This window comes from Mustela putorius, unplaced genomic scaffold (assembly GCF_011764305.1).
Source record: "Mustela putorius furo isolate JIRA1106 unplaced genomic scaffold, ASM1176430v1.1 tig00003867_pilon_pilon_pilon, whole genome shotgun sequence".
Classification (NCBI taxonomy): Eukaryota; Metazoa; Chordata; class Mammalia; order Carnivora; family Mustelidae; genus Mustela; species Mustela putorius.
In genome coordinates this window covers 31,634,964-31,657,333 of record NW_025422019.1, presented here as the reverse complement: position 1 = coordinate 31,657,333, position 22,370 = coordinate 31,634,964, and the positions used below count along the sequence as shown (strand labels likewise).

Here is a 22,370-nt window from a genome sequence, read left to right as displayed (position 1 = left end):
GACATGGATCTTAGTAATGATATTTTGGCTATGACACCTGAAAAATAAGCAACAAAATAAAAAATAAAGTGGGGCTACATCAAACTAAAAAATTTCTGCATAGCAAAAGAAACCATCAACAACAACCTACAGAATGGGAAAAAATATTTGCAAACAGTATTATCTGTTAAAGGGTTAATGTCCAAAATACAAAGAATACCTATAACCGAGCAGCAGAAAAACCAAATAACCCAATTTAAAAATGGGCAGAGGACCTGAATAGACATCTCTCCAAAGAAGACACAAAAGGCCAAGAGTAACATGAAAAGATGTTCAATATCACTGCCATAAGGGAAATGCAAATTAAAACCACAATGAGGTATTAAATCACATCTGTGAAAATGGCTACTAACAAAAAGACAAGGAATAACAAATGCTGGTATGGTTATGGAGAAAAACGAACCCTGTACACTCATGGTGGAATTGTAAATTAGTATAGCCACTACGGAAAAACAATATGTAAGATCCTCAAATAATCAAAAACAGAACTACCTAGGATCCAGCCATTCTTCTGAAAATATATCCAAAGGTAACAAAAAAACTAACTCAAATATCTGCACCACCAAATGTACTACAGTATTATGTACAATAGCCAAGACATGGAAACATCCTAAATGTCCATCAATGGATCAATGGATGAATGGATCTCTTTCTCTCTCTCTCTCTCTCTCTCTCTCTCTCTCACACACACACACACACACACACAGAGGAATATTATGTTGTCAGAAAAAAAATGAAAATGCTACCATTTGCAATAGCATGAATATGCCTTGAAGGCATTATGCTTAGTGAAATAAGTCAGACAGATAAAGACAAATACTGTATGATCTCTCTTATATGTGGGATCTAAAACAAACAAAACAAAAAACACAAAACTCATAGAAAAAGAGATCAGTCTTGTAGTTACCAGAGATAAGGGCAAAGGGAATTAGAGAAAGGTAGTCAAAAGGTACAAACTTCCAGTTTTAAGATAAATAAATACTAAAGATGTAATGTACCACATGATGACTATGGCTAACATTGCCAGAGAACACACAGTTAACACTATATAGAAAAGTTGTTAAGACAATTTTCCTAAGAGTTCTTATCACAAGGAGAAATTTTTCCCCTTTATTCTTTTCCTTTATTTATTATATCTATATGAGAAGATGGATGTTAGCTGAACCTACTGCGGTGATCATTTCAACCCAATCAAACCATCATACTGTATGCCTTCAACTTATACAGTATTATGTCAATTATTTCTCAATAAAACTGGGGGATATCTTTAAATTAATTAATTAATAATTTCCCTATTAATGCTACTCAGTCAAAATGATGCTAATAATTAAACTGTCATTGATTGAGCATTTCTATAGACCATGCATTTTGCTAAGTGCTTTTATAAATTTAACTCATTTAATAGTCCTATAAGTTAACATTATACAAATTTCATTACTTTTTATTTAATATTTCACAATGATTTATTTGTGCTGCCACCAGAAACACATATATTGAGAATATATGAATAAATATCCCAACCAATATTTAATTTGGTCCCCTTCTTTCTGCATAGTCTGCACCATTTAACAAATCAGGAATCTGTATTCAGTGTCAGCTTTTCATCAAGATAAGTATGATATTTTCTAAAACAATGCAAATATAAAATATTTAAATGGGTGAAATACTAGCAAAGAGATATACCTTATAATATTAAAAGATACTGTGCAGTCCTTGCCAGATGTGTGTGTGTGTGTTTGTATGTGGGTGTGGGTGCATGTGCACGCACTATTTAGCAATGACTAAAAGGTAATCAGGAAATCAGCCTGAGTGCCTAATAAGCACTGGGCACTGTTGACCCAGGGGATCCAAAAAATGTAACTCCATCAAAAGCACCTAGAGTCTTATTGGGAGCATAAGACCCAAAGAGAGTCATCAAGTAACGAGAGATAAGAGCCAGGCAATATAAAAATCAGGGGCTAATTTGTTCTGCTGTAAAGGCAGTGCTGTATTAATAATGATAGGGGCAAAACTTCTCTTAATAGATTTTTTTAATATAAATTTTCATTTTTTCTTTTGGAAAGATGACAATTACTTAAAAAAATCTAAAGCATTAGTAAATAAGATACTTTACAGAAATACAGGAAAACAGTTAACATTTGATAAGTTATGTATCTTGAGAGGATGGGTTACTTTAATATTTGAGTCAGTTTTGTCAGCAATATAAGAAGTAATGTTTAATCGGAGGCAGTAACTAATCAGAAGCTAAGTAAGCTTTTATCTGGCAGAAACAGACCACTTCAGAAAGCATATGAGGGTGATACTTATTTATTCTTTTTGCCTACCTTTACTGAATCAATTATGGGAGGTTAGATAATTTTATTCTATCTAAGTTTTGAAATCATTTAGAAACCATACACATCATGATGACTCTGATATTTATAATTTTTGCTATTTCTAGACAGATTCTCATTTTAAGTCTTCTGTCTAATCAATAACCTAATAAAGCCTTTTTGACATATCAATATATCAAACCTCCTCCATTTGCAGGATATTCTGTAACTTTTTGTACTTGGTTGAATGGTGTCCCCCCCAAAAATTTAGTCCACTCAGAACCTGACTATGACTATTACTTAGAAATAGAGAATCATCGGCATCCTTAGAAAATGTTACACTAGTGAAGATTTGCACCAAAGCACACTAATGTTCATCCCCTCTTGATGCTGGAAACCCCAAGACGTCCATGTAAAAAAAAGTATGATCTAAATACCTAGAATATGAAAAGAACATCTGGAGAGAGTGTTCCAGCAATCCCAACCATTACAGCCATCCCAGCTGAGGCCCTGGACATGTGGCTAAAACCATCCTAGATGATCCAGCTCAAGCTGAGTCAACTCTGACTAAAAGAAATGTCAGCGAACTCAAGGTTGTAAGAAATAATCATTATTTAAAGCCATTAAATTTTGTGAATGGTTTGTTATGAAGGAAAGGGCAAGATTGCCTCTGAAAAGAACCCAAAGTTTGTAAAATTTCAAACACATCCTCCTCTGTCATCTCCAAGAATACAACAAATACTTCTTTATACATACACAGCCAGAGAAAGATCTGAAAACACTACATGCTGGATTTGAAGTGGAGGACAGGGAAGCTTCTAGAAGCCATAAAGAGAAAGGACACAGATTGTGTCCTACAGTCTCCAGAAGAATGCAGCCTTGTCAACACCTTGATTCCAGCAAAATGGGATTCATTTCAGACTGCTGACATTAATTATTGTAAGATAATACCTTTGTGTTGTTTTAAGCCACTAAGATTGTGGCAATTTGTTACAGCAGCAAGAGAAAAATAATACAGGGACCAAGTCTCAGAGGCTGTTACATGCTTTGTGTTATTTTTTTTTAAGATTTTATTTATTTGACAGACAGAGATCACAAGTAGGCAGAGAGGCAGGCAGAGAGAGAGGGGGGAGCAGGCTCCCTGCCAAGCAGAGAGCTGGATGTGGGGCTCAATCCCAGGACCCTGGGATCATGACCCCAGCTGAAGGCAGAGGCTTAACCCACTGAGCCACCCAGGTGCCCCATGCTTTGTGTTATCATATGGCAACCAGGGTTTACTAAAAGGGAGATAGATGGCATCAGAAAATATTTTGATAAAAGACGGACTGTTGGGTAAAAGGAGGCAGAGATGAGGCTGTGGTGATCACACAGACAAAAAAATGATGAGCGGCTTAACTGGGGGAGTAGTGTACAGACGGCAGCGAGGAGAGGACCAATTGATTTCAGTGATAAAATCAGTAGGACAAAGAGATCAACTGAATGTGGGGGAATAATGGAAAAGGGAAGTATCCAGTATTATCTCACAGTTTCCAGCTTGGGTAGATCCTGATAGTGTCATTGAGATAGGAAATGAAGAATAGGACCTTAGTTTTGTACTGTTTTAGTGACAGGTAGATTGAGATTTGAGCACACTGAATTTGTAATGACTGTGAGAGTGCGGGCAGTGGACGATATCCCAAGGACTATATCCCAATTTTAAATTTAGGAGTCCCATGCATATGAGTGCCATTAAAACAAACAGAACAGACGGAAAACTAGTGCCCTAAGAAACGGTCTCTGGGGCCATGATTTAATAATAACTATCATTCTTCTTTAACCTTTGGAAAACAGAGGTCCTTATTGGCAAGGCTGTTACAAAGACTCAATGTGGTTAGCTCCGTATCTGGAGTTAGTAAATTCTCAGTAAAGAGTAGATATTTCTACTCAATGTCCCCGAAATAAGAAACAACAACAATGGGTTGAGTGATCTTAAGAGTCTCAGTCCACACTGCTGACAAACCAGGTACATTCAGTAAGCTCAAAGTACTCTCTAGGTGGCTCCCTGAAGGAAGAAGGGGCCCCATTTTACTCACTGCCATATTCCCAGAGCCCCCTTTGAATGACTGGCTCCGAGGAGTCAGGCGTGCGCTGACAGGACAAAGAGGGATCTAGGAGAAAGCAAGGGAGGCCGAGAGCAGGGAGCAGGAGAAAGAGAAGAGAGCTAGAAAGGAAAGAGGGAAACTACAGGAGGGAGGAGGCCAGGAGAAAGGCAGAGCAGAGCCCCCAGAGGAAGCCGAAGTACGGTTATGTGGACCTGGAGTGGAGAGAGGGCGTGGGAGCCTGTGTCGGGGGTGACCACAATCTCTATACGGGGCACAGACAGAAAACCAGGCCTTTGCCCCTAGAATGGGCTCTCCAGTCACTTCTGGATTTTTAACGATGTTTTTTGCCTTCCCCCGCCCCCCACCCGGGCCAAACCAGAGCTCCTTGGAGGCCAGGGCAGATTAGTCAGCTACCCTCCCGCAAAGGTTTCAAAGTTCGGATTTGGGGTGTGTACGTCTGAGAGGAGCTGGTTTCTGAGAGAAATCAGATTTCGACTGTGGCCCTCGCCGACCAGGCCCCTAGGGCTGATTTCCCCACATCCGGGGCGCTGCAGGCCCAAGCCCTGCGGACCAGCCCTCGGGAGGGCACCCCCTTTCGGGGGCCCCCAAGTTCGGACGCTGGAACGCCGCGAGGGTGAGGCCTCGCGGAGGCGGGGTACTGGCCATTCCGGGTCCAGTCGCAACGGAGGGACGACGACGGGGAAAGGGGTGCGAGGGAAGGAGACCGGGGCGGGCGGAGCGGGGAAGAAGGGCCCAGGCCGGCGATGGAGCTGTACCTCAGCGCCTGTTCCAAGGCTGCCAACGTCGCTGCCTCCAAGACGGCCACCAGCAGCCTGGCCACGGACAGCCAGCAATGCGGAGACGTGAGTGGCAGCTAGCCTGGCGTCGTGGTGCTCCGCCAGGCTTCCCGCCCTCTAGGGCCGGGGCAGGGAGAGCCGCAGACCCGTCGCGCGCTTCCTAACCGCCCGCTTCTGGCGCCCTCGTGCGGGCGGCGGGTGGCAGTGCTCTCGGCCCGCTCTGGCCGCAACTGGCTGCGGGGCCTTGGCGAAGCGGGTGACCCGGGAAGCGGGAGGAGGTCTTCAGGGCTGTCTGGGAGGGCGCGACCCTTTGGCCCTGACTGTATAACTCTTGACTGGAGTAGGAGCAGATTGGCCTAATACCTAATACTAAAAGGAAAGGCCAAACTCTCCAATTGCATCTGACAGGGCGTGCACAAAACCCACTTACCAGGGGTCGGAGCGGGTCAACTACTGGATCTGCCTCTCGGGGTCAAGCTGCCTCTGATCCCAGGAAGCAAAACTTTATATTATACTACGAAGTTAAGTGAAAAGGTAAAGTAATTTTTAATGGTCTTATGTTGGTTTTCTTGGCTCTTTCCTACTTGCCGTTAGATACAAAGCCCACTGGGGGAATTTGCACTACCATGCACGGGAAAAAAATAACCAACCCCTCACCTAACCTAGGATGGATACCAAGCAACTTCATCTAGTAGAGTTTGCACAGTATCTTGGGCTAGAAAGTTTAGATTCTTAGTTATGTCTTAATTCATAACTTACAGAACCACATTAACTTTTCTTTACAATAACTGTGTGTATACCTATTTAGTGAGGTTTTGTTAAAAAACATTTGGTTGAAAGGTAAAAGCTTATTGGTGCTAGTTGGGCATTTAATTGTGTTATGATTTCAACCAATAATAACTTGGACAAAACCTGCATTACAGAATACTTTTCTGGGATTTTGTTAGGACTGCATTCTATTTCATACATTCAGTGAGAAAACAGTGACGTTGAAATAAGTTAACATGTTTAGTACTCAACTACTGACTCCATGATTCGCTTCAACCTCCTCATCCAGCCTTTTCTCTAATCGAGAGCCTCAGCGTCTTCTACCTGGGGTCTCTTATGCCATGTAAGAGACATACCACGTTAATATTTCTGTGCCTTTCTTCATCTTGCTTTCCAAACCGACATATTGTCTCCTCTTCTGCCCAATCTGTGAATCTGAACCATCTTTCAAGGTTCTTTCTGAGCTATTACAGCTCCCAGTTAGCTTATATTTCCTTAAAGTTTGCATTGCCCTTGGTTTGTGTAATTTTACTCAACACTATAATTAGAATTTTATAATGTAAATCACACTGGGATATAGTGTGCCTGCCTCAAACTTTCATGTTTTTAGTCCTCAGCATTACCTAGACCCTTAAACATCCCCAGCCTTTGACTCAGTGCTAATGCTGAAGGAGATTCAACACATTCTTTTTTTGAGTGTTTGTTTTGATCAGTAGTTCAAAAAATTTTATAAGGAAAGAATTCCGAGTGACCCTTCTGCCCTCCTTCTATCTATGATGTCATCAGAAATTAGTAGGGTCCCTTGGTATTTGATACTTGCCTAATAAATATGATTACTCAAACTTTTGTTTCTGAGAAATATATAATTCCCCCCTTGTTTTACTACAATAGAGCAAACTAACGAAAAATAGGCCACCTCACACTGTTTGGCTAAGTCACATCCAAACAAACTAGCTTTTCTAAACTATGCTTGAAATCTCTTCAGGGTATAAACTTAGCCCTGTCTTTTGTCTGCTTATTCAAGTATATTGTTTGCTGAATTACCATTTCTGTCAAATATTAATTTGCTTGTCAACTACTTTTTTAAAAGATGTTCTCTCTATTTTTATTACATTTATTCCCCCAAAACTATCTTTATGTAATCATAATCAAGCACCAGACTACTTCCCTGAAGACCGACTTTGGGAGATCTTCTTTTTCTTTCAGTACAATCTCAAAAAAGAGATGGTTTATGTTTACACTTTAAAGTTTTTTTTTTTTTTAAAAAGAAACCAACCACTTTAATTGACAAAGGGATGCACACACTGGCTCTAATGAATGGATATGTCTAAAAGATGTTCCTTGTTTACACACCAGTAGCCCAAGTTTGGTCCTGAGAAACATAACGCCCTCACAGCTAAAGTTCAACAGCTAAGAGATATTGACAGCTAAATGTCAACATCTTTAAAGAAAAAAAAATCAATCCATTCTTGAGTCATGATTGTTGATTGTTCCCCTTGCAAGAAAAGTATGGGCTTTGTACCTGGTCTTACTGAATTCAAGACACTGTCCTAAGAGATTCTTCTCTTGGCCTTCTCAGGGAAGCATTAGTAATGAGGGGATTCGGTTTTACGATGTACATCCTTGGAAGAGATTGAAGCCTTGCATTAAGCAAGAAGTCAGAAACTTATCAAGGAAGCTTTTAAATGGAAAAGGAAAGCTGGCATCCTGTCATATTCCTGCGGTCTGCCGCTTTGCCCACATATGAACCATCCTCTCACCTATAGCTTGAGGGGGTTCTTTTGAGGGTCCCACCTAGCCAGGCTCCTTAGTGTTCAGAATCTGACAGAGGTGGCTCCTGCCAGACTGAACACAGAGGTCACAAACTGGTACGTGCAGCCAGACCTCAATTGGTGAACAATGCGGAGGAACTCTCAGGGGAACTGAATATCTGCCAGCAGGGCAGGTGCTCTCGGGTTTGCCACGTCTTCCACACATTCCAGTTGTCTTTCCCTTGAGCCGAGTACTTTTTGACTGTACTTTAGACTAACTTACACTTCTCTGGCCAGGAAAAATTAAAGTAATGTGAAAAGAAAGAAAAAAGAAAAGAAAGAACACAAAATATTAGGACAGCTTCCACACCTACTTCATCCTCCACTTTTTCCCTTTCAGAAGTTCCCCAAAATCCATTATCACCATCCTGCAATTGGAAAACGGGCTGAAACACACACACACACACCACCACCACCACCACCACCACCACCACACAAACCCACCTCACTTTGGTAATGTTTTAATTTACAAATGGATGAGATAATTCAGCTGTTTCCTCTAAGGTAACAGATAGATAAACATGACTATTAGCTGATATTTTCTTTCGTTTACAGGCTAATGACTACTGTATAAGGTTGTATGTGGTCTTTACACATATAAAGAAACTTCAATCCTTATCAATATCTTTTATAATTGGTTCTTCAATATGTTGAACTTTATAATACAGACCTTGATTTTTTTTTCCCCTGACTGTACCACTCTCAAAGACCACTGGATTTCTTGCCTTACATAAGACCCTAATACAAAATAACCTTTATTCATTATATTTGATATCTAAGTTTTACTTCTACTTTTTTGGCTAAAGTTGTTTCCATGAATCCTGGTGAAAGACTTTCTTAATTTTATTCATTTTCAGATTATTGGTATATAATAATCATAATTACTATTATCCCTTTATCCTTTTAAATCTAGTGATTACCTTGACCTAGAAGTGGGAAAAGGAAAAGGAAGAATCATAACATTCACTCTCTTTATACATTAAAGCAAATTTCATTCTATTTCCTTTCTTTTCCTTCTTTCTTCTCTGACCCAAGAGCCAGAGACTGATAGTGATCTGGGAGGAATTAATTGAGTGAAGGTAGGTTTTTAGAATAACTCAGGTGAGTGGGGAAAAAGAAGTTAGGATAATATAAATTTCTGTTGCCTAATGCAAATCTTTCTGTTGCTGCTTCTTCCCCACTTTAAATTCTTGCATGCTTATTTTCAGTGAACAATCTAGTCATTTTAATAGATTAACATTTAAAAGTGAAATTCATTAGTTTTACCTTTATAATATTTTAAAATCTGTGTTTGCAGCTTTTTCAACCTTCTTACGGTTTTAACCTGACTGATCCTTATTGTCGACTTTTGGAAAACCAATATAAAAGTCTTCATGATCCACATTTAAGAGCATACTATAAGCGCAAAGATATCCTGAGAAGATTAAAGAAAGGTGGCTATATCACCAGCAATAATAAAGTGAGTAGAAGATTAATTATTTTTAATCATTCTAAACCTCCAAGACTTGATAAAGCTTGCTTCTGTAACTCGCTGGGGGGTCTATATCACCTCTAACTTGGTCATGAGAAATACTTAATGGGAAATTTTATAAATTACTCAGTATTTGGGTTAAAGGAAAACAGACAATAGTTTCTTCTAAATGAAACTGCTTCCCTCATCTTTTTTCTTTATAATATCAAAAGATGATAACCAAATAATTTGAGGATATAAAGGTAATTTTCCCAGATGTATAATAGTCCTCTTTCTCTGTCTCTAAGGTCACTGTATGCTTGTCAGGGACTATGTCCCCTAAGCTTTGTAAAAACTTGAGATAACACACACCAAATCACAAAAAAAAAAAAAAAAAAAAAACTTGAGATAAAATAGGAACCTAGTAATAGATAGAATCTTGATGAACTATATTCTTATTGGGACAGAACATTATTATTACATTGGTATTTTTTTATTATGTTATGTTATTCACCATACAGTACATCATTAGTTTTTGATGTAGTGTTCCATGATTCATTGTTTACATTTCTTCTAATAACTCAGTTGTGTGTACTAAATCCCCTAGCATGGCATAATGCATATTAATAAAGTAATGATAACTGGTTAGAAATTTCCTGTTGATTAAAAGTTGTAAAGAGTTAATGCAATTTATCACTCCTAATACAAAAATATTGTCAAGTGGTATGCTATTACTATTTTTCCTCAGAAAGAAAGGTGCAGGGTGCCTGGGTGGCTCAGTGGGTTAAGCCTCTGCCTTTGGCTCAGGTCATGATCTCAGGGTCGTGGATTGAGCCCTGCATCAGGCTCTCTGCTCAACAGGGAGCCTGTTTCCTTCTCTCCCTCTCTGGCTGCCTCCTCCTCTCACTCTCTGCCTGCCTTTCTGCCTACTTGTGATCTCTATCAATTAAATAAATAAAATCTTTTAAAAAATAAATAAATAAAAAGAAAGTAATTGCTATGATTTTTAAATATTTGTATTTATATATTTTTGTCATTACTGTTGTTTTGTTTTGTTTTTTAGATTGTATGTACCTTGAGAGAACTGAATAAGTACAGGCAGTATCTTACCAGTTTAAAGTTAGACTTTGAAAGAAACTATATAAGAGATCAAGTAAGTTAAACACTTAAATTTGGTTTCTTTACATAGGGCTTAGAAGAAAGCGTTATTCGTATGCAAAATATTTTCACATAATATTTTTACCTTTAATTTTGACAAACTACTTTTTTGAAATGAAAATTTAGAAGAGGAATAAATAATATTTTGAGATTGCTATATTAAGCCAAGAAAAGGAACCAAGTCATCTATTAACAAGCCAATAGTAGTTTGTGTAATTTAGCAATTAAATTACTACTCAGATATGTCATTTCTACCTGAGCTAAGAGCAATAGGAAGAGTCTATTGTGGCAGCAAGATTCTTCAGCTGGAGTCCCCCAAAACATCTTTTGTAACAGGAAAGAAGGAGTATGAATAATTACAGTGTCCTATTGGTGACCGTAATAATATGTACACTGTGCATGTGTACCCACACACATGCAGCTGTCTTCATTCAACAAAAGATGTTCTTAAATGTGAAGTGGAATGAGCTGCTGTAGAGTGGATATAGACAGTGACTTCCTTTCAATTTTTGACAGTGGGTGCACATGTGCATGAGTGAACACAGGTTTTAGGGTCAAGAGAGTTGGATAAAAATGAGAAATGTGTTGTGTGTGTGTATGTTTACAAATTTATGTTCAAAGGTTAAAAGAGTTGTAGAGGGACACCTGGGTGGCTCAGTCAGTTGAGCATCTGACTCTCGGTTTTGGCTCAGGTTATGATCCCATGGGTGGTGGGATTGAGCCCCATCGTGGTCTCCACATTCAGCGTGGTGTCTGATTGAGAATTCTCTCCCTCTTTCCCTCCTCCCATTTGTGCACTTGTGCTCTTTCTCACTCTGAAATAAATAAATAAGTCTTTAAAAAAGAGAGAGAGTTGTAGGAAATAATGACTTTCGTACACTATTAAGTTTTCTATATTTTACCCAGTTTCCCCCTTATGTTTAGAGCTTCTCCTCCCCTCTTTTCTTATTATCATTTAATTTTTTCAGAATGGATAGAAAAATAAGGTGAAATATTAATCATTTATTTTCAGAGAAAGATCTTTATTTTGGGTTGGCTGTCTTGTCTATAATAGCTAAACAGAATTAGCTATTCACGAAGTACAGGAATTTTACTAAGCATGTGATAGGACAGCTTTACTTCTGGGAATGTAAAATGAAAATTTTATATATACATAGTCAAATTTGCATACATTTATGTTTCTGTGTATATATGATAACACAATTTTTTTTTTATAGGAAATGCTTGCAAAACAAGTAAATAGACTACAGGAAAACAGTCAAATACCTAGACGTTCTGATGTTGCACGGTTCCAAAATTTTTTGTTACAGGAAGGTACCCAATCTGTTAAAGATCAGGAAAGATTAATAAGGCACAGGTGAGACTAAAGTTAATGTGTGTTGCATTTATATATTGTGGACCCAGATATGTAGGAAGATACTAGAAAGAATTGACGGTAGGATTTTTAGAGAACTAGACACTACTTAACTCCACTACCGTCCCCACTCTGGAGAGGAAAGAAGACCAAGAGTTATGGGAATTGGGAAATTATGGTGGCAAAGCTGAAAAGAGAAATTTCTGCCAGAAAAGACAGGGTTGTTGCAAGTCCAAAAGGTAATCTAAGCTGATAACTGGAAAAGCAAAATCAGATCCAAAGTCCTTCCTATTGTAGGAGATGGAAGAAAATTATCTTTAGCACATGCTTCTACAGTAGCTTCTTATGATCATCTTCAAGGACTGACAGCATTAAGTTTGAATAAATTAGTGAAAAGTCAAAAAACAAAACTTTATCTAGGCTAATATAAATATGCATCATCTCTAAATTGTCTTAAAGTCTTTGGATATTACTTACTAACATTCAATCATTACCATTCTGTGATCAAGAAGAAAGGGAAGGGATATGATTGGTCTTTTTCCTTCTCCTTCATTAAAGTGAGAGATTGGGCTGCAGTGCCTGACTTTTTATATTCCATATTTTTATTTCATGGTCGTTCCATAAAACAGATTGACATACCAGAGACCCAGACTCTTCGTTCAAGGCCTGGTAAATTACAGCAGACCTAATACATGTCTTTTTCTTAGGAAACTCAGATCTGTTTTTTGGTTTTTGGTGTTTTTCCAGATTTGAAGTCAGTGTTTCAGTTATTTTAGCTTTCATTTGCAAACCCATATTCCTAAATGTACAAAGTTACGAATACTTACTGTGCAAATTTTTTAAAATAAATTTGCTCCACATTTTATCATTGGTCGTACCATAATAAGAGATACTTATATACTAGGGAGATTTGCATAAGGAGTGAAGTATGGTGAGTTGGTGGGTCAGGCTGGTCTAAAGGTCCATGAGCAGAGCTGATAAGAAAACTGTAAAAATTCCTGCAGTTTAAGAAATAAAAAGTAGGGGTGCCCGGGTGGCTCAGTGGGTTAAAGCCTCTGCCTTCAGCTCAGGTCATGATCCGGGGGTCCTGGGATCAAGCCCCACTTCTGGTTCTCTGCTCAGCACGGAGCCTGCTTCCCTTCCCCTTTCTCTACCTGCCTCTCCGCCTACTTGTGATCTCTCTCTGTCAAATAAATAAATAAAATATTAAAAAAAAAAAAAGACATAAAAAGCAAGCTAGAAGGTGGTTTGGGAGTATCAAAGCGGAAATGATGCCATTATAAGGGAAAGAAGCAATTCACCTTTACTTGTATTTGCACTTTTACTTAGATATTTGGATATGATAAATAGGGAATTAGAACAACTTGAGCACACAGGAGAAGAGCAACGCCTAATTCGGATGGATAGAGAAGAAAGACGACAGAGAGAATACACAAGGAGAAAACTTAGCCTTCGTAGAAAAATTGAAGAGGTGAGATAATAAAGTTAAAATATTTAGAGAAAAATTGTATACAGTTGCTTCATTTGTAATTAATTTACTTCCCTATTATACTTCTTGAAGTAATTTCAGGTCTGAATCATTTATCCACATTAATCTTTTTTCCCAGCTATAATATACAAGTTGTTACATAAAATAATGAGGCTGACACCACAAACTATTTATCTGAGCTAATCTCTACTATTAAAGAGATGATTGTGAAAGTCACTAGCCACTTTAACTCCCCAAAAGTCCTCATGAGAGGGTGGAAAATTCTTTAAATTTAGCTTTAGTAAAAAACTAACCATGCCTGCATTCGTAATAGGAGTCTGTAAGAAAAACCCATCCTAAAGCCTATGTATGACTTTAATTATGCCTGACCAGATTGCTGTTAGGTCCCTTGCTTGTTCTAATTTGCTTGTTGGTGGTGGAAAGAATACAAAGGTTTATTGTGAACAGGTACTGAGTACAGTAACATTCGCGCTCTCTAGGAATGGAAGAATAAAGAGATGTTACTTCTGACAAGGATTGGAGAAGATGTTAAAAGAGAAGCTAGGATAGAGGAACAACGGCGTAGAAGCAGAGAAGAGAGTGACAGGAAGGTAGGATGAGCTTTAACCTCTAACTGGGACTGTTTAAGAAGCTTCTGCCAGCTTTGATATTTGGTAGTACAGTTTGTGAGGTAACAAACAGCGAGTTACCCCAAATGATATGCATTACACAAAACTGAAAGTTATGAAGTTCACTATATTTTGTCCCATTATATTCTGACAATAATCTGAAAAGTACTGTCCTATTTGATACAACTGCTTTTAACTTTATCTCACACCATAAACTATATTTGTAATTCCTCTAGAAAAAAATGATAAACTGATTTTTCTGACACTCAGAATTTCTTGGAAAAAGTTCTCAATATTTCTGACACTCAGAATTTCTTGGAAAAAGTTCTCAATATCTCCCACCAGCTAGGTTTTTTTTTGGATTAACTGTTTTTAATTTTAAATACTACATAATATTTTATGATTGTAGAGTATAAACCATATAAAAGAAAAGAAAAAAAATATTTGTAACCCCAGCATCACCCTATTATGTGGCATACACACACATTGTGTAATATTTCTATGAGAGTTTATTACAATAAATAAATTATGTTATTATGCCTTATAGGGTGTTTTGTAGATTGTTTTTTATTTAGTAAAATAACAGTGATAACTATCCATATCACTTAATGTTTGTCTAAAATTCTAAGTAATTTCAGTGGCTTATTGTTGACAAACCCAGAGGTGGCATAAGATACACATACTTTGGTTATATTGATACATACCACTACATCGAAATTTTTTAATATTTTGAATTTAAAGATGTATGATGAGCTTTTATTCTAATTTTGTTACATACACCTTTTAGTATTGTCAGTGCTGGTATGGTGAGCTCAGCTTATTCCACTTTACTGTAATTTTTATTTTCCAGTATTTACCCCTCTTTTCAGTGAGCGTTCTCTCCATGTTGATTTTTTTTTCTTCCAAACATCTCTGGAAGTATCTGGTTTGGAGAGAAACAGAATGTCCCAGGTCTCCTCTTTTTTATCAGGTCTCTGATACCAATTACTATTCAAGGAGTCCTGCCCAATTTTAGTGGCAACTAGTGCGATGGGACAAGTTCCGGCACTGGGAGAGCCCATTAGACATGACCACTGATTTTAGGCATGGTAACACCACAGGCTGCCTGAGCCAGGTTATTGGCAGAGCTATTTGAATTCTAGATATTTCCAGTGGAGTTATTCTAAATTGTTTCTTTTGAATCATGTCTTAATACAAGAGATTAATCTTTTTCACATTGACATGTTGTTGAGATATATACATACATATATATATATATATATATATATATACACACTCCAAAGTATGTGCTTAAATTACAGTTATCAAAATCTTTAAAAGATATTTCCTTTGCACCTTTATCAAAAATCAGTTGTATAGACTGATTTTTGGACTCTTTTCTGTTCTTTGACCTATTTGTCTATTATACTGTCTTGATTATTATACCTTTAACAGTTCTTTAAATTAGTGGTGCTGACCTTCTAAGCCTGTTCTATTTTAAAGTTGTATTGACTAATCTAAGCCCTTTACGTTTCAATATAAATTTTCGAATCAGCCTTTCAATTTCTACAAAGAAATTTTGCCAAGATTTTGATTAGAATTATGTTGATTCTATTGTCAATTTGGGCACAGTTGATGTCTTGATAATATTGAGTATTCCAACCCATGAACTAAATATCTCTCCATTAATTTAGACTTCCTTAATTTTTGCAGTTTACAGGTGTTACACATCTTCTGATAGATTCATCCCTGGATATTTCATAATTTTTATGTTATTATCATTGGTATTTTTTTATATTTTTTAGTTTTTATAAACATATATTTTTATCCCCAGGGGTACAGGTCTGTGAATCACCAGGTTTACACACTTCACAGCACTCACCAAAGCATGCAACATGGGGGCTTAAGTGGGTACGAGAAGAATAAATGAAAGAAGATGGGATTGGGAGGGAGACAAACCATAAGTGACTCTTAATATCATTGGTATTTTTACCAACTATTTAAAATTCTGATTATTTGATCTTAGTATATAGAAAAGCATATTTTTATATTCATTTTGTATTTTTCATCGACAAAATCACTTATTCTAGGAATTTATTTCTAGATGCCGATTGATATTCTACAGAAATGATTATCTTGTCTTCAAATAAAGGTGGTTTTATTTCTTCCCTTTGAAGGTGGATCCATTTTTCACTTATTTTGCCTCATTGCCCTGACTATAACCTCTGTTATAACATAGTGCAGAAAAAATGATTATGGACATTATTATCAAATATTTCTTTTGCCCTTTCTTTTTCTCTGTAGGCATATTAGGCTGCTTGATGTTGTTCCACACATCACGAATACCCTTCATTTTGTAACTTTTTTTTCCCTTGTTTCCTTTTGGATGGCTTCTTTTCCTGACTGTGCATTAATTAATCTCTTCTTCTGCAATGTCTATTCTACTATTAATGCATATCTTATATTATTCACCTCATACATTTAAAAAATTGATTCTGTTCCTTTTTACACCTTCTATATCTTTTCTTATGTTTTAATAGTCTTATCTTTAATTCTAACATTTGTGTCATTATGGGTCAGTTTTGATTGATTGATCACTCATTTTATGGGTTATATTTCTTTGCTACTTTTTATGCTTGGTATTTTTTGACTGGATGCCAGATATTGTGAATTTTACATTTTGGTTGCTGAATATTTTCATATTCTTTTAAATATCCTTTAGCTTTTTTCCTTGAATGTAGATAATTTCTTTGGAAACAGTTTGATTGTTATAGGTCTTACTATTTAAGATTTGTTAAGAAGGTCCAGGGCCATGTTCAATCTGACACTAGTTATTCCCCACCACTGAGGCAAAATTCATTTTAGAAATCTACACAATGTCCTGTGTCCTGTGACTGACAAAGTTCTTCCAGAAGAAATGGCTAGTGAAAATAGGCATAATAGATAGGTGCCAAGCACTCTTCTCCCTAATGCTTTTGTACTGTCCTTTCTGTGGCCCTGCTTAGTTTCCTCACACACCTGTACTGATCCATCTCTTGCTAATAATACTCTAGGGAGCCCTTTGAGGATCTCTAAGGTTCTTTCTCTGCACAGTCATTTCCTTTCTGAGACATCTAGGGTCAATATTAGCCCAGAGATTCACAAAGGGAAGACACGTTTCATGTATTACGTGTATCTTTGGTCGGCCTGGGTGTTTTTGGTTAAGTTACTCAGGAATCCCTCCCATTGAGGATGATTTAGAAATTCCCTAAGCTCTGCAGGATAGCTATGATTAAGAGACCCCACCTCATCTGTGATGGGACCAGTTCCCTGAAGGTGTACCTTAGGTAACTGTATCTAAGTGCTCATGTTTGATTACAGATGGAAATTTACCCCTCACTGCCCTCCTAAATTTGTACATGTAACTTTACAAGTCACAAGACAGGAGTGACTTTTGATTTCTAATATACGCTCTCACACTTTAAATATTTGTCTTTCATTTTTAAACAGGAAGCTGATGTTAACTTATATGTATATATATATTAATATTTTAGAAACAAGCCCTTCTAGAGAAAAAAATGGCTTATCATTTACAAAAGATGCAAGACAACAACTTTAAAGGAGAAGAGATGAGAAATGACACATTTCATTACAGAGGACAAGGTGGAACATATTGTGAATGTAAGAATATTAAAAGCTGATAGAGCTATGTAGAAAATTCTTATTTATATATTTACATAAAAATCTTTTTGTAAAATTCTGTTTGCTTACAAAATTCTGTTTGCTTACAAAATTTGTTTGTAAAATTGCTATATGCTTTGTGCCCGGCACAGTTCTAGGCATTTCTCTATTACAGTTCAAGCTGAAAAGCAGACATATATGTAAAAATTAAAACAAAGTAAAATAATCTTATCAAGTGGTTCAGTAGACAAGCTCACCTATATTGCAGTTCTAACCAACTTACATATGCTAAAAAAAAGTGTATTTTTAGCATAAAATAATAGACTTTTTAGCATAAAAAGTATAAATGAAACTTTAAAAACTTGCATGTAAGATAATTGCTAATATATAATAACATGGTAATCTACTATGTTGCCAGCCAGAAAGGGCAATACCAGAAGAAAGTGGTTGGGGGTTGGGGGCAGGAGGTTGGGGAATAAGGAAAGGAGGAGGTAGAGAAGAAGGAAAAAGTAAGGAAAAAAGAAAAAAAAAAGGAAATGAAGAGTTTAAAGGAGGGACATCCAGTCATGACTTTGCCATGCCCAATCTCTACCAGCTTTCTTTTATTTATAACATTATAAAATATAGTGAGTTTATTAAATTAAATAAATTAATGATATTAATTACAATTTAATGGCCAGAATAAAAAATGTAGCCTTGCTTGAGTTATCATGACTATGTAGTATTAGGAAAGAATAAAATCATCTTCCATCCCATCAATCCTATCTCTATCCCATCAATCCTGTTTGTAGGCGAGAGCCTCCTCCTGTTTCTCCAGTAGATTATTAGCTAGTTTCCATCGGCTCTTTTTTCTACCTACTTCAAATCCATTTTTCATGTGGCTACTCATTAAACTTTAAATCTGTCCTGAGGCTTTCTTCCAGCCCCAAAATGTAAAAATCCCCATTACCTCTTAAATGAAGTTCAGACTTTTGAGTCAAATGTTCATCACCATTGAGAGCCCAACCCAAACCTGACTTTTTTTGTTTGTTTGCTTATGTTACATATTGTTTTTTATTTAATTTTTTATTTTTTATAAACATATAATATATTTTTATCCCCAGGGGTACAGGTCTGTGAATTGCCAGGTTTACACACTTCACAGCACTCACCATAGCACATACCCTCCCCAATGTCCATAACCTCACCCCACTTCTCCCAACCCCCCTCCCCCCAGCAGCCCTCAGTTTGTTTTGTGAGGTTAAGAGTCATTTATGGTTTGTCTCCCTCCCAATCCCATCTTGTTTCATTTATTCTGACTTTTACACTTCATTTCAAAGGTAGCTACGACCTAGGGCTGAGGTGCTTAGGCTCTGGAGCCAGACTGCTGAATCCCAAGCACTGCTTTCCCATTATCTAGCCATGTAAATAGCTTGGACAAATTACTTAACCTCTGTGAGCTAAGTTTCATCATCTGAAAATGAAAATAATATTCCTAGAAGTGCCTGGGTAGCTCAGTGGGTTAAAGCCTCTGCCTTCGGCTCAGGTCATAATCCCAGGGTCCTGGGATCGAGCCCCACATTGGGCTCTCTGCTCAGCAGGGGGCCTGCTTCCTTTTCTCTCTCTCTCTCTCTCTGCCTGCCTCTCAGCCTTCTTGTGATCTCTATCTGTCAAATAAATAAATAAAATATTTTAAAAAAGTAAAGAAAAGAATATTCCTAAATTCTCATAAAAATCTCAAAACCACTAGCTCATAATAAGCAGTCAATTTATTTCATTGTCCAATCAAATGAGACTACTGACTATTCCTAAAACACAAGTAACTTTTCTTACTTATGTGCCTCTCTTTGTCCAATTTTCTTAGTCTGGAGTGCTGTGCTCACTGTCCATCTAACCCTATCCCACAGTTCGTTTAGCTCCACAATAAATGACACTCCACAAAGTCTTTCTTAATATAACCCTAATTGCAAGATCCTTCTCTGCGGCTCCTGGCTGGCTTAGTTGGTTAAGTGTCTATCTTCAGCTCAGGTCATGATCCCAGGGGTCTGAGATCCAGCCCCACGTTGGGTCTCTACTCAGGAGGAAGACTGCTTCTTCCTCCACCTGCCAACCCCCTGTCTGTGCTCTCTCTGTCAAATAAATGATCAAAATCTAAAAAAAAAAAAAAGGAAGTTCCTTCTCCTTTAAATCCTTTATAGTACTTTGTATCAGTCTCCATACATTCATTCATTACATACTTTCTGTGTCTTAATCATCCATAATATTCTAACTACCACTTTTGTGTTCACAGAACAAAGAGTACTGTGTGTGTGTGTGTGTGTGTGTATAAAATATATATATACTAAATGGACTAATTCAACCTATTCAGCTCATTGAAATAATGACAACAATCTCTTGCTTCAGAAAAGAAACCACTTTAGGGGCCCCTGGGTGGTTCAGTCAGTTAAGTGTCTGACTTTTGATTTCAGCTCAGGTCATGATCTCCTGGTTAAGAGATCAAGCTGTGCTCAGTGTAGATTCTGCTTCAGACTCTCTCTCCTCCCCCCTTCCTCTCGCAAATTAAGAAAATGTTAAAAAAAAAAAAAAAAAACCACTTTAGTAACAATATACATCCCTACATCTTCAACTGCTAAATTTCTAACTTAGTAGGAAAGGAGTTTCAAGTAGACATTTTAGACATTTGTTACCTCAGAACCCCTCTTCTGAAGAAGATGCAAATGAATTTAATTTATATTACCAAGGTGACAGAGAATATCTATTTTACAAATGAAATTGAATTATACTTCCAAGTAACATTGTCATCTTCCACTAAGTTGACAGTTTCCAGAGAGACAGAGAGAATGAGAAGGGAATATTAGGTGAATTTTCCCCAATGAGACAGATCACTCTCACATTTTACATCTCTAATGAAAACTTCTTTGATGAAAGTATAATTGAGTACACTTGATGTGAGGAGCTTTTGCCCTAAGTAAATGGTTAGAAACAGGAAATACAATGACCTTTTTCATACAGGAAGAATATGTATGCAGGTGCTTATGCCAGGCTGGAAGGCACACCCAAGAACTACAAGAGTCACTATGGACTAGTGGGTCTTAAGCCAGTAGCTATGATGGTAGGCATTCCCCCCACAGACAGGAAATGATATGGTACAGTTGGTCTGTGTGTCACCTTTCTCTCTACGAGAAGAAAATTCTGTCCCTCCAAGTATATCTTTTAACTGTGGATAATGTTTAAGAGTAATTGTATATATATATATATATATATATATATATATATATATATATATAATATATATAATCTGTATTAATAAAATAATATAATATAATTAATAATATATATAATGATAACAATAAAACTGAAGGATAATATTTCAAGAGTAATTGTCTTCCCATTTCACATCTCTCCATTTTCTCCAGTACTTCCCCACAGTGCCATATTTACAAATTAGCATAAGGCTCACTTCCCCTTGGGCATGAAGAAATAGACTATCTTGGGTAATTCTGTCATCATTATTATTAAAAATAAATGTTTTATTACATTTCTTTAGCTTATTCTCCAAAGAAGAAAAAGAAGACTTACAATAATATAAACTTAATTTACACTGTTGGTGACCAGAGAGCAAGTAAAGAAGCATATGGTAATTGCATATTTTGATAAGAAATACTAAGTAGTAATTTGGAGAAAGACTGAGCTTGGATAGCATCTTTTGCATAAATGCTTTCAATGCTTAAATCTTCTGTTTTTTGTTGTCAAATAACTGATTTAGAGTGATGCATACCAGTAATGACAAAATCTCTATTGCTTTCAGAATCTGATCTCTAGTTACTGATTTAGTGTTCTAAACTTAACATTATGTCATCATTTTAGAAAAATCAAATGAAGAGTCTATTGCTGTTAAAGAAGCAGTATATTAAACCTAACAAATTGCAAAACAGTTTTAATAACACTCAAAATGATTTTAGAAAACTCTTAAGTGGGTCAGAAATTAACTCCAAAACCACTGTGAACCCTATTTATTATTTGTCTCATACTGTGTTACTTGATATTGTCTAGTAGGCTCATGGATAAAACAAGGAGCCCAAATTACAACATAAAACTCCTCCAAATAATATACTATCAAAAATATGAGACTATTAAAAGTTGAACGATATGATCCTCCTCCCACTATCAAGTTTCCAGGGAAAAATTAAAGTATAAAAGCTAAAATTCCAGATGGGATCAGGAGGGAGACAAACCATAAAAGACTCTTAATCTCAGCAAACAAACAGGATTTCTGAGGGGTGGGGAGGTAGGGATAGGGTGGTTGTGTTATGAACATTGAGGGGGGTATGTGCTATGGTGAGTGCTGTGTAATGTGCAAGCCTAATGATTCACAGACCTGTACCCCGGGGCAAATATACATTATAAGCTAATAGAAATAATTTAAATACATAAATATTTGAACTTAAAAAAAAAAGCTAAAATTCCTTTGGCCTTATCAGTTCAAATCTAAAGAAAAAAAGTCCAAAATCTTTCCTCCCTGTTAATGTAATGTGATCAGTCTCATCAAGACTTAGAAACCAAGGAATGACAAGGTTGCTTTAGTGGAAGCTGTCTTCCACTCAGGACCACTGAGTTACAGTTAATTCAATACTAAGCTTCATGGGTCCTATTTTTAAAGTTCAACAGTTTTTTTTAAAAGACACAGTAGTTATTACAACATACAAAATTATGACAATACCAGCCCCATCTCTACTAAATATAGACAATAAAACTAAATTCTCAGTTTCTACAGCAGTTATCTCACACAGAATAATCTTCTAAAACTCTAGTGTTTAATGCAACACAGACTGGTTCTATTGATGGCAAAAATTCTAGCGTTATTAGGAGAGGATGGTAGATGTAA

At 36.8% G+C, this 22,370-nt stretch overlaps 1 protein-coding gene across 2 annotated transcripts in view; it reads left to right on the top strand.

Moving 5' to 3' along the window:
• Nucleotides 1-5,081: 5,081 nt before the first annotated feature.
• Nucleotides 5,082-22,370, top strand: part of FSIP2 (fibrous sheath interacting protein 2) — a 91,361-nt gene continuing 74,072 nt past the window's right edge. For both annotated transcript variants that reach the window (XM_013059039.2, XM_004757846.3), the window contains exons 1-9: nucleotides 5,082-5,295; nucleotides 5,638-5,763; nucleotides 9,106-9,267; nucleotides 10,322-10,411; nucleotides 11,634-11,773; nucleotides 13,100-13,241; nucleotides 13,739-13,849; nucleotides 17,380-17,506; nucleotides 21,033-21,122. In XM_013059039.2, the coding sequence (XP_012914493.1) occupies nucleotides 5,197-5,295; nucleotides 5,638-5,763; nucleotides 9,106-9,267; nucleotides 10,322-10,411; nucleotides 11,634-11,773; nucleotides 13,100-13,241; nucleotides 13,739-13,849; nucleotides 17,380-17,506; nucleotides 21,033-21,122 (1,087 nt within the window). In that variant the 5' untranslated portion in view covers nucleotides 5,082-5,196. The remainder of the gene's footprint in view (nucleotides 5,296-5,637; nucleotides 5,764-9,105; nucleotides 9,268-10,321; nucleotides 10,412-11,633; nucleotides 11,774-13,099; nucleotides 13,242-13,738; nucleotides 13,850-17,379; nucleotides 17,507-21,032; nucleotides 21,123-22,370) is intronic.